The sequence below is a fragment of the Phycodurus eques genome, chromosome 6 (genome assembly GCF_024500275.1).
Source record: "Phycodurus eques isolate BA_2022a chromosome 6, UOR_Pequ_1.1, whole genome shotgun sequence".
Lineage (NCBI taxonomy): Eukaryota > Metazoa > Chordata > Actinopteri > Syngnathiformes > Syngnathidae > Phycodurus > Phycodurus eques.
The window spans coordinates 17,398,146-17,411,253 of NC_084530.1; the positions used below are offsets into that span (position 1 = coordinate 17,398,146).

At 42.8% G+C, this 13,108-nt stretch overlaps 1 protein-coding gene across 8 annotated transcripts in view; it reads left to right on the plus strand.

Annotated features, from left to right (window-relative positions):
* abcc10 (ATP-binding cassette, sub-family C (CFTR/MRP), member 10) overlaps positions 1-12,237 on the plus strand; it is a 45,643-nt gene extending 33,406 nt beyond the window's left edge. For 4 of the 8 annotated variants that reach the window (XR_009768823.1, XR_009768824.1, XR_009768826.1 and 1 more), the window contains 2 exons: positions 928-1,008; positions 4,904-4,993. Coding sequence is in view for 4 of the 8 variants with exons in the window: in XM_061680289.1 (XP_061536273.1) it covers positions 769-1,008; positions 4,904-5,024; positions 6,393-6,562; positions 7,279-11,568 (4,821 nt within the window). In the remaining 4 variants the exon portion in view is untranslated. Of the gene's footprint in view, positions 1-710; positions 1,009-4,787; positions 4,827-4,903; positions 5,025-6,392; positions 6,563-7,278 lie in introns of those variants that run through there. The other 4 variants (XM_061680291.1, XM_061680292.1, XM_061680290.1 and 1 more) reach the window with 4 other exon arrangements.
* The last annotated feature ends 871 nt before the right edge of the window (positions 12,238-13,108 follow it).

The following is a 13,108-nucleotide window of genomic DNA, read 5'->3' on the forward strand; positions in this document are numbered from 1 at the left end:
GTCTATCATGAGTAGACCTACAAAAGGGAATGTACCCACCAACGCATAACAACACCCACAGCAGAAGAGTCCAGTTGCCTTGATTTAACCTTTGTGGAGTCCTCCTGTTGTCATTGTCGCTTATTTGTGCACATTTCAAAGCGTGTTATGCAACCACACGTGTGTCTTTGTTGTGTGCGTCCTGCAGACAATCACACTGACTCATCGTCAACGCCCGCAATTAACACCCATCTGGGTGTGGCAGTTTCTCTCTTTCTCAAACACACACGCACACACACACACACACCGAGCACAGATAGATTTGCACACACACTATAGATGGACACACAAACATCACAGATCGCCACCCACAAACACCATAGATAGAGACACCACAGACCGATACACTTTAACCATAAACAGACACGCGCACAGAGACATACACTTGCATAATAGACACACAGACGTATACACGACCCCCTGGCGATGCACAAACACACCAACTCAGTCCATTGTACATATGACAGACACACAAGCACAGCAGACTGACCCACTCGCACCATAGGCAGACACACACAAAACAACAGACACACATGCACAAAAAGACACCAGCACACACAGACATATACGCACACCACGGACATACACAAACCACAGACAGACAGACACACAAAGACAAACACAAATGCATAAACAGACACACAAATAATCACACACAAACACCCCCTATACACACTATAGACAGACAGACAAATACACATACACACATACCCCAAGAATCACACGTGTATGTGTATGTCAGTCTGTGGTGCTTGTGTTTGTCTACGCTGTGTGTGTGTGTGTGCATATGCCTCCTGTCAACTGAAAGTTAGGAGGGTGTCTTACTCGTGTGTGTGTGTGATGGCGTGGCATGTGTGGCGCATGTGTAACCTGTTTATCTGCTTTCAGGTGTTCAAGTGGTCCACCTGTTCTCTGCTGCTCTGCATTCCCATTCGTCACACACACACACACACATCGATGGTGCGTCAGGTGAGTTTTCATTTTATTGTCGAGTATTTGAACGTCTTGACGTTCACGTGGAGTTGTAAAAGGTCTAATGTGTAACTTTTATGTTGTCGTAAAGTGAAAAAATGTAAATGAAACTTAATGCAACTTTTCCATTCTAAATCGAATTCAATATTGACTATTGTTTCCGCTCCAACCTTACCTCCTGGTTTGAATGATGAACATGGTTTCTTATCATAATATTGTAAAAATGATATTGGTTGGACTTTCTCCTTCCTGTGTTAGCATTTTAATTTTAGCATGTTAGCATTTGGAGGCGATGTCGCTTCAACGCGTGAGGACGATAGGATGACATTATTTTTATCAGCCTCAATGCAAAACACTACAACAAGATCGCATTATGAATATTTGTCGCGCCCCAAGTGACGAATAAGTGAAAATGTGCAATGTTTGAAAAAAAGTGACTTTTTTTGTTTCATCAGTTTCACAGCAAAACATTAAACGAAGAACCGTTATTTGACAAATTTTCTCTTGTATGTTTTATAATGTTTTAGCTTATACAGTTAGCGATAAAAATTTAGCAAGACAAAACTAATATCAGTGAAAATGAAAAAAAAATAAAAAGTGGAAGCTTTGAAGGAAAAATAGTTATTTTTCAACATTTTCTTCAACAGTTTCACAGCAAAAAAAATTGATGGATGGAAGTTTTGAAATCAGAAGCCATTAAAAGGTTGTTGGTTCAACTATTATTCAGTTAATTTTGAAATGCAGATTGGTGAACTAAAAAAAGCTTGCAATAACTCATTATTAAAAGTGATAAATGTGCAATTTTGGTATTTCAGCAAGAAACATAAAGTTGACGTGCATGATTTACTTTTGTGGGCCACGTAATGATGTGGTGGACACCTGTGTTGTACATGATAAGGACAAAAGTGTTTCTTGATCAATCAACCAATCAATCAATCAATCAATTCCAAGGTTTGGATTAGAGCCATTCATTAGTTATTTAGTTTGTAAATCTTCATTCTTCATCTTTGCAAGACCTTTTTCTCTCATTTTCACTGCCTGGAGGTGTCCCAATACTTTTGTCCATGCAGTGCACTTATCTGTCTTCACTCTGGATGGAACAAAACATGGATAGACAAACATAGATACTGCTTTTGTTACCGTAACCGTAAACAAGCCTCAACTATCCATACCATCGCTGCTTGATGTCCTAAATCCAAACGAGCAACCCAAGCATGATTTATGACGCATTTATGACGGAATTATAATGTACTGTGCACGTCCGCTTAAGCCTCATAAAATATTACAGTATACAGTAAACATATTTGCACTTTTGTTATGAATTTTTTTTTACTCTCGTTTGTGATGTTTTGTTGTGAAACTGCTTTTCTTTTGTACGGTGTATTACGCATTTTTCAATTCCTGTAGATTTCACAATGCTTATGGCCATATGTACATGCACAAGCCTCACTCAAATATTGATATCGAGATAATGATGTATCGTTTTCACTTATGATACAGAGGAAGTATTGATATTAGTATTGTTTTATTCCCTATTTATGATGTACTGATCTGTGTAAGCTTAAATTGGATTTACATATATTCACAATTTTGATGCTAAATTTGTCAAATTACTGTTGTCTTTGTCGTGTTTTGCAGTGAAATCATCGTTTGTGTTGTTTTGCTGTGAAACAAAACCCCCAAAAGCTGAAAAAGGGCAATCATAAATATATATATTTTTTTAAATATTTCACTTTTTCATTGCCTCTACATGTATGCTTTTGTCCAATCTGTGATTCAGTGTTTACAGACGAGAATAAGTGGTCACTTCATCAGGTAGATCATCTAACAAGATGCAATGCATAAAAACATTTCTGAAGCTAGAAAAGCTTTTTTTTGACACTTTCTATGAAATGATTATTGCTTACTTGAGTCTTTCTAATCCTTTTCCAAGCACACAAAGTGTTCTATCATGTTTGTACAGCACATACCGCACATAGTCTACTTAATGAAGACCAATCAAATGAAAAAAAACTGTCGATTGTGCCACCGAGTTCAAGCAGTGACGGGAAACGCCCAAAAACTCGTTTTCCTCACTGACATTCCACCGCACATTCCTGCCAGAGTGCGACATGTGTGAGTCACTCGAACGCAACACCGGCGCATGCACTCCTCCTTTATTCTTTTTTAAAATTTCACTAGTTCACACGGACAAAGTCACACACTCACTTTTTAATTATTCTTCAGGTGAAAGACTGGCCTTTTTCGGTTTCTCAACATGCCTTAAAATCCACCAATTTTTGCATTGTGTTTAATCTGTGAAAATGTTTGTATTTTAGGAGTCCCCAGCACGACCCCACCAAGACTCACTCAGTTGTCACTCAGGAACGTAAAAAAAAAAAATCAGCCCCCAACACTAGTTTAACAGATCAACATGAAATTGGGTGGACATGTCTAGCATAACAGAACCGAATCTCAAGGACCCATGCCCAAAATTGAACAGGGAAGCAGCCATTTTGCACTAAGTCGTGCCCCCCGGAAAGTTAGAAAAACTTATCCCCCGACGCCTCATAAGAGATTCCACCAAAAAGTCTCAAGGACCCATGCCCACAATTGAAGAGGGAGGTGGCCATTTCTGGCGGGTCTGAAGGAGCCATTTCACACCCGGTCAAACCCCTTGGAAAGTTAGGGGGGAAAAAAATAGCCCTCAAGACCAATTTAACCAATCAACATGAAATTGGGTGGACAATGGCTATCATAACAGCTTGCACGAAAAAGTCTCAAGAACCCATGTCCGAAAATGAACAGGAAGTTGGCCATTTTGGTTTGATGTAGCCACGTTGGGAAAATTCCCTCAGTATTCCCAAATTCCCGGAGAGTTTGGGGGGGAAAAAACAGCCCACAACACCAGTTTAATCGATCAACACGAGATTAGGTGGACATGTCTATCAGAACAGGACGCATAAAATAGTCTCAAGGACCCATGCCTGAAATTGAAAAGGAAGTCTGACATTTTAGTCTAAAGCAGTTTTTCCATTTCGTTTCATTCATTTGCACTCAGTCACGCGCCCTGGAAAGGTAGAATACAATTATCCTTCAACACCAGTTTTACGAATCAACATGAAATTTGGTGCCGTCTATCATAACAAGATGTATGAAAAAGTCTCATGGACAGATGCCTGAAATTGAACAGGAATTTGGACATTTTGGTTTGAAACAGTCACTTTGGGAAAATTTCGCTACTAGTGCCCCCTGGAAAGTTAGGGGAAAGAAATCAGCCTCTGGTACCAGTTTAATTGATCAAAATGAAATTTGGTGTACATGTCTATTGTAACAGGACGCACTGCAAAGTCTCAAAGACTCATGCTTGAAATCGAACAGGGCTCGTACTTTTCTGAACTCCGACTAATTTGCCCGAATGATCCCCAATCCAAAGCAGGTATCAAGACGGATGGGCAAAAACTCATTGGTCTTATTTCTTTTCACAAAAATATTTTTAAAATAACTTTTTTTTACACATTCACTGCCATTGACGGTTTTAGAAGTCAAATATCCATGTTAACTGGGAAGGCTGGCAGTGAAAGAGTTAAACACGCAGTGAGTGTCATTGGCCTGTGAAAATTTTGTATCAAAGAACCAAACATAACAGGACGGAGATTATGACAACCGTGGGCATTTTTATCTTTGAAAAAATAGATGAAGCTTCCTTTTGGTTGAGGTTTACTGTACCTAATGAAGTGACCAATGAATATTGGTATGTTTAAAGAGTTTAAACTATTTTATGTCCTCTCCTGTAGGTTAATTCTTCAAGGTCACACGATACATGACGATCAATGGTACCAAATGTTCCCAAACTCAAACACTGCTTTTGAATTCTTTTGTTTTCATATTTTCATCTCTCTCACTCCCGCAGGCGGGCCACTTCAGCAGGCGCAGTCTCTCGGACATGTTGACGCTCGAGCGATCTGAGCGAGGAGCGTTGGTCATTTCCAACATCGACGACATTGAGGGAGCCAATCAGGAGCTTAGGGAAGGTGAGAATACAATCCTATGTTGTTGTTGTCAATATGATGCAGCGATCAACAAACACATTTTGCAGGCGTGTTTAACCTGGTGAAAAGTTAAATTTGATGCCGAAAATTTGGCTCAGTAGCAGAATTCTTTGAAAATTCAGCCCCCGAAACCAGTTTTACTTAGCAGCTTGAAATGTTGTAGGCATGTCTGGCATGAGTAGACCCACAAAAACTCTCAGGATGCCATGCCCAAAAAGACAGGAGGTTTCCCATTTTACTTTGAAGCAGTCATTATAGGGTCATTTTAGCCATTTTTTCAAGTCTAACAACTCATCCTATGAAGTTTTGGGAAATTCAGCCCCTGATGCCAGTTTGACTTAGCAACATGACATTTGGTCAGCATGTCTATTATGAGTAGACACACAAAAGTGTGTCAAGAAGCAAAGCCTGAAAAAAAAACACAGTCAGCCATATAGTTTTGAAGCAGCCATTTTAGACAAATTCTGGTGCTTTTTTTTCACGGTCCCTTGACATATGGGGAAACTTCTGCCCCTGAAGCCAGTCTCACTTAGGAACATGAAATTTGGTAGGCATTTCATCACGAGTAGACCCGCAAAAAAGCCATTTTCGATTGAAGCTTCCATTTTAGGGTTATTTTGGCCATTTTTCTCTGATTCTTCAAAGACAAACTCATCCTACAGATTTTGTATGACTGCTACCAAATTTATTAGATGAATTGATGACACTAAATTATGAAAAGTTGGGTTTTCATCATCGGATGTGAGTGGAACATGGTGGGGATGGTTGATGACTTTCCATAAAACACAAACTCTAAAAGGTGAACTTTTTGAGAGTTCAGCCTCCTAAGCCAGTTTGACTGAGCAACATGAAATTTGATAGGCATATCTATCATAAGTAGACCCACAAAAAGTCACTAGACGCCATGCCAGAAAATACACAGTAAGTCAGCCTTTGGCTGGAAGTGACCATTTTAGGATTCTGTCCTATCCATCCATCCATTATCTGAGCCGCTTCTCCTCACTAGGGTCGCGGGCATGCTGGAGCCTATCCCAGCTGTCATCGGGCAGGAGGCGGGGTACACCCTGAACTGTTTGCCAGCCAATCGCAGAGCACATAGAAACAAACAACCATTCGCACTCACAGTCATGCCTACCGGCAATTTAGAGTCTCCAATTAATGCATGTGTTTGGGATGTGGGAGGAAACCGGAGTGCCCGGAGAAAACCCACGCAGGCACGGGGAGAACATGCAAACTCCACACAGGCGGGGCCGGGGATTGAACCCGGGTCCTCAGAACTGTGAGGTCGCCACCAAATTTGTTTTTACAATTCTCTGGCATGCCAGGCAAATATCGATTTGTGTTTTTCAGGGGACGAAGTTGTAGGGGCGACCATCAAGTTCGACCATCTGTCCAAGGAGGAAGTGATGGGCGTCCTGAAGCTGATGGAGCCGTACAATGACAAAATCCAAGTGCTCACCAGAAAAAACATGAGCAAGAGTGTAGAGAATCTTGACCAGTTTGCCGTCAGCCCTGAAACGGTAAAGTAGTCATTGTCTGTGCGAACGTGCGTGTGAATGATTTGTCTGCGAGTAATTGATACCCCCTCCACCCCAAATGATTATAATTGCCTATATTAATAGTTTAAACTGTAATTGTACCACAGACTGTGGTCCAAAACACTTTAATATAATTTTAAATTCATTTTACAAGATTACCCTAGAACACCGTGACCCTAATGAGGATAAGCGTTTCAGAGAATGGATGGATGGATGGAGAGTACCCTTGAAAATAAATGGTTTACGAATTATTTTATTTTGAAAAAAATCTACCAGAAGTGGGATGACGCTGGCGTGTGTTTTGCCGCTACGCAACCGGTAAAAGTAACAATTTCTACTTTCCCATTCGTGTTTTGGTGGCATTTTGTTTCATGTGAGGGTATTACAGATAGGTCAGTGGCGTGCCATGCGTTTGTTACCTGGGTCTTCAGTGCGGATTTACCGGATCACTGCGGATCTAATCAATCAAACTCTTAGTAGCACCACTATCACGTCGCAATTATGCAAACATCAGTACTGAACAAAATGGAATAATGGCCACTGTTTCACGTTTTTAAAAAAATTGTGAATGGTGAAGGCATGGGATCACTGTGATTGATCTTTGGGATAAAGTTTTGAATGTTGAATTGATCCCAAACTTAATTTTCCTGGGAGACAACAAGTGTAGTCACATGTCACTTTTGTCTGTCTCTTCTCAGATGCTGCATGATTCTTACAGCAAGCTCTACAACACCAAAATCAAGCGCTTCATGCGTAAGGACTTGTCCGATGGCGAGGGTCTGAGAGACTTTGTGCAAACACTCCCTCGCACTGCCAAACTCGAGACGAAACAACACTCGGACTTGCCTCGTCTGGGGGTGGACTTTGGACGCCTAAGTCCCAACACACTGGTCAGGCGATTCAGCGTCGACTCAGAGTCCAGTCACGCTGCCTATGCGTCGGGAGCGTTTACTCAGGGGCCTAACCTCAACCTCCCGCCTCTGGGGATGGGCCAGGTGAATGCGAGTCCACGGGTTCACTTGCCACAGCTGCTGAATAGTCGCAGTCAGTCGGTGAACACGAGTCTGGGCAGAGCTCACGCCAAACTTGACTCTGAGTTTTATCTCAACGGAGACGACGTGGACGCTACAGTGGCCCTCGGAGGCGCTGACAGGAGATTCCAAACATACAACCTCTCTGATGGTAATGCAGAATTTGACGTGGATGGTTATGACGCCTCACCCACAATGCATCTGGCCGGACCGTCATCTCGATTAAATGCGCCACAGTTCAATCTTAACGGCCGTGGTGGACAATTGGGTCTTCAGGGTTCCGCATTAAACGTGGACGGGTCCTCGGGTGACTTTGATGTCAAAGCACCAAGGATTAGAGGTAATTTCAACATGCCAAATGCTCAACTCCAAGGGGTCAGTGTGCCCACCCCAGGAGTTCGGTCCAAGATCCCTGCTGGAAGGTACAAGGCCCCTACGTTTTCCATGCCAAGGTTTGATTTACCGACTGTTGAGGTTCCAGACTTTGATGGGGATCTACCTGGCATGGACATTTCAGGCATGGATGTCAGACTCTCCAAGCCAAATGTCAAAGGTCTGAAGACACCAAGTCCAAAGATAAAAGGGGGCTTTGATGGTCCTGACTTGGACCTCAAAGGTCACGGGTTAGACGTTGATGCTCCAAACATGCCAAAATTAAAGATGCCTAAATTTAGTCGTCCGAGCCTTAAAGGACCTGAGATAGATGCAGACTTGGATGGTCTGGACATGGACATCAGTGCACCCAAACTCAAACTCAATGCTCCCAGTGCTAATTTGGGGATGCCAGATGTTGATATTGATGGAAAATTCAAAAAGCCAAACTTGAAGATGCCTGATTATGGGCTCAGTGGTCCTAACCTAGACCTCAGGTCTCCTAACCTGGGGCTCAGTGGTCCTAATCTCCGAGGGGGAGTCAATGCACCAGAACTTAAATTACCAAACTCACCAGACTTTGACCTACCAAATGCCAAACTAAACATGCCGAAAATAAAGATTCCAAAATTTGGTCGTCCAAGCCTTAAAGGTCCTGACATCGATGCAGACTTTGATGGTCCGGACATGGACATCAACGCACCCAAATTTAAACTCAAAGGTCCCAAAGATGATTTTGGAATGCCAGAGCTTGAGTTTGATAGAAAATTTAAAAATCCTAATTTGAAGATGCCTGATTATGATCTCAATGGTCCGAACTTGAACCTCAGGTCTCCTGACCTGGACCTCATTGGTCCTAATTTCCAAGGTGGTTTAAATACACCAGGTCTTAACTTGCCCAAACTCGGTCTTAAGACCCCGACGCTGGACCTCAAAAGCCCAAATTTGGACCTGCCAGATATTCATGCCCCAGACCTGAATCTGAAAGCTCCAAAGATAAAGGGTGGAATCCATGGTCCTGACTTGGATTTACCCAACGTGGACCCTAAAGCTCCCAAGTTACATATGAAAACTCCAGACATTAACATTGGATCACCCAAAACAAAATTTAAGTTTCCTAAGATGAAGATGCCAAAATTCAAGCGTCCAAGCCTTAAAAGTCCTGACCTCGATGCAGACGTTGATGGTCTGGACATGGACATCAATGCACCCAAATTCAAACTCAAAACTCCCAAAGCTGATTTAGGAATGCCAGAGGTTGAGTTTGATCGAAAATTCAAAAAGCCAAACTTGAAAATGCCTGATTTTGATCTCAACGGTCCACAAATAGATGGTCCCACACTAGACCTCAAGTCTCCTAACCTGGACCTCAGTGGTCCTAATCTCCGTGGTGGAATAAATACAACAGATCTGAATATGCCTAAACTTGATCTCAAGACCCCCACACTGGACATCAAAACCCCAAACTTGGACTTGCCTGATCTTCATGGTCCAGACCTGAACCTGAAAGCTCCAAAGATAAAAGGTGGCATTGATGGCCCCGACTTGGACTTACCCAATGCGGATCTTAAGGGTCCCAAGTTAGATATGAAAACTCAAGACATCAACTTGGGTTCACCAAAGGCAAAACTGAAGATGCCCAAATTAAAGATGCCTAAACTCGCTTGGCCAAGCCTTAAGAGTCCTGATATCGATGCAGACTTGGATGGTCCAGGCATGGACATCACTGCACCCACATTAAAACTCAAAGGTCCCCACGCTGATTTTGGAATGCCAAATATTGATATTGATGGAAAGTTAAAAAAGCCAAACTTGAATATGCCTGATTTTGATCTCAATGGTCCAAACATAGATGGTCCCAACCTGGACGTCAGTGGTCCTCCTCTCCATGGTGGAATAAACGCACCAGATCTGAAAATGCCAAAACTTCATTTCAAAAGCCCCAAACTGGACCTCAAAGGGCCAAATGTGGACTTGCCAGAGCTTAATGGTCCAGACCTAAACCTGAAAGCTCCAAAGATCAAATCTGGCTTTGATGTTCCCGACTTGGCTTTACCCAACGCGGACCTTAAAGCTCCTAAGTTAGATCTGAAACCTCCAGACATCAACATTGGATCACCAAAAACTAAATTTAAGTTTCCCAAGCTAAAGATGCCCAAATTGAAGCGTCCGAGCCTTAACGGTCCAGACCTGGATGTTGATCTAGATGCTCCAGATCTGGACATCAATGCCCCCAATGTCAACCTCCAAGGTGCCAAACCAAACTTGGATCTTGACATTGGTGGTAAACTCAAGAAGCCAAACTTGAGAATGCCAAAGGTGGACCTGAAGAGCCCCAAACTGGACCTCAGTGCGCCAAAGTTGGACCTCAATGCTCCAGACTTGGATGTCAAGGCTCCAGACTTGAACCTGAAAGCACCAAAATTCAAAGGCAGACTCAAGGTCAAAAGTCCGGACATCAACGTTGGCTCACCCAAAGCAAAAATGAAAATGCCCAAAGTAAAAATTCCTAAAGTCAATCTGCCAACCCTGAATGGACCAGACTTTGACAGTCCAGACTTTGGGATTGATGCGCCAGACGTGGATTTAGGAAGACCATCAGGCAAATACAGGAAGCCGCACTTGAAGGTGCCTGATGTGGAGCTGTCGGGTCCAAACGTGAGGTCACCAAAGTATCATGGGAAGGTCAAAGCACCCAACATCGACGTGAATGTCAAAGCACCAAAAGTCAAAGGATCTTGGGACACCCCGAAAGGGGACCTGCCAAACATGGATCTCAAAGCCTCAAAGATGGATTGGAACGCCCCAGAAGCAAAATACGGAAAGCCTCACTTGAAGATGCCGAAAGGGTATGACACGGACATGAATGGGGACCTCAGTTTCCCCGAAGTGAGAGATCCAAATTTGAAACCAACAATGCCATATTTAGACATGGACGACATCAACCTCAACGGACCAGATGTGAGTCTGTCAGGAAACAATGCCAAGCTCAGAACTCCAGATCTGGACGTGGACGACCCAACGCTCAAATTCAGGAAGTCCTTGCACGGTGGCTCGGGCGTGGCACTTCCCGGGCTTGACTTGGGCCAGTACTTGACGCATTCACACTTTGAGGGGGGGTCCAAATACTCGATGGATGCTGACTTGGGTCGCTATGTGGATTTCACGCGTTCGGACCTCAACATTGACGACTTCACCGGGAAGCACCATGTCCCCAGAGGGAGAGGGTCTGACCTGGATCTCCAGCTGCCATCGTCCTCTGGGGGGGTGACGGCTGACCTGAGGGGCCCCCGACTCAGTGGCGCCACACTGAACGCCGACGCCATCTTGCATCCGAGTCACGCCGTGAAGGCCGCCCACACTTTAAACGATGGCCGCTGGTCGTATTCTCCGAAAAGAGTTCCCGATACCTCAGACGGGTACCTGGTGACTGTTTTCCCCACGCAGGAAGAAAGTGAGAACAGGCTAAAGCAAAAGTATGGCACACTCGGCGGGCTTAACTTTGGCTCCGGAGACGTCAACCTGGAAGTTCCCTATCAAGATGAGATGAAAGGCTCCACATTCCTGTTTTCCAACCTTGTTTAGTAGTATTGCCGCAAAATCTATACTTTTTTTTAACCCAAAACAACTATACGAGACACAAGCTTTATTACACTGGATGCTTGTTGTCTGGTCTACTTTGGTTTGCACTGTGCCATACTATATACTGTGTATATATACTGAATATAGACAAAAATCTTCTGTTGTTCTGATATTCTTGTTATTCCTGTGACATTCTTCTAATGTTCTTGTGACGTTCCTGTCGGTCCTCTGTCGTCCTTTTGATGTTTTTGTCATTCATCTGACATTCCTCTGACATTTTTATGTCATTCTTCTGTTCTTGTGTCTTTCTTAGGATGTTCCTCTAAAATGCTTCTATCAATCTTCTGTTGTTCCTGTCTTCTGACATTCCTCTGTCATTTCTTTTTTCTGACATTCTTCTGATTTCCTCTCCTCCCTCTAACATTCTTCTGTCACTCTTCTGACATTGTTATTATTCTTTTGTAGTTCTGGCATTCTGTCTGTTCTGAATGTTCTGACATGATGAGACAGTCTTCTGCCTTTCTTCTAACATTCTTCTGTCGTTCCAGTCGTTCTTATTTTCTTGTGACATTTGATTGACATTCGTCTGATATACAGTATATACATGGGGGTTGTAAAAGTAGGTATACAGTTGTAAAAGTTATACTATTTTATAAAGTTCTTTTTCATTTACCTTCTTTGTCACCCAATGGTTTACTTTATGACCACATAACATGAGTTGCCCCGTGGATGGCTAGGACAACGAGGGCCAGTTGAATGGCCACCATGACCTACAGACCTCACTCCAATGGATTTAGTCTTTGTGGGTGCTGTCAAAGATTAAGTATATTTGATAAAACCACACTCTGTTGTCGACGTGTAAATTCATCCGAGAACCATGCCAAGAAATTGGTAACAATAAAGACCTCCGTGTCAAAGTGGAGTTGAATGTAGAAAGACGGCCAGCAATTTGCACTCACAAAAGATTGAATTTAATGGTTATTTGTATATTTTTGTGAATAAATAAATTGTTTGTTTTCATAATAAAAACTGTATATACACATTCAGTATGTACCTCAATACTGACTAGTGTGACTAGATTAGATAAGTTGAAGTATTTAAATGTAATTGAATAGAAAAATGTGTACATTACTGTGGTTTTTTTTTATGATTAGTTGCACGTGTGTATAATCCATCCATCCATCCAGCTACCATATCGCTTATCCTCATTAGGGTCGCAGGCGTGTTGGAGCCTATCGCAGTTATCCCAGGTACACCCTGAATAAACAACCAACCATTCACACTCACACCTGCAGGCAATTTAGAGTCTTCGTTGAACCCACCATGCATCCTTTTGGGATGTGGGAGGAAACCGGTGTACCCGGAGAAAACCCACACAGTCATGGGGCGAACATGCAAACTCCACACAGGCGAGGCCGGATTTGAACCAGGGTCCTCAGAACTGAGAGGCAGATATGCTAACCAGTCTGTCACTGTAACACTTAAAAAATACTTGTAAATGTATGTAGTATACATTGTAATAAATGATGTGCAGCTCGTTAAA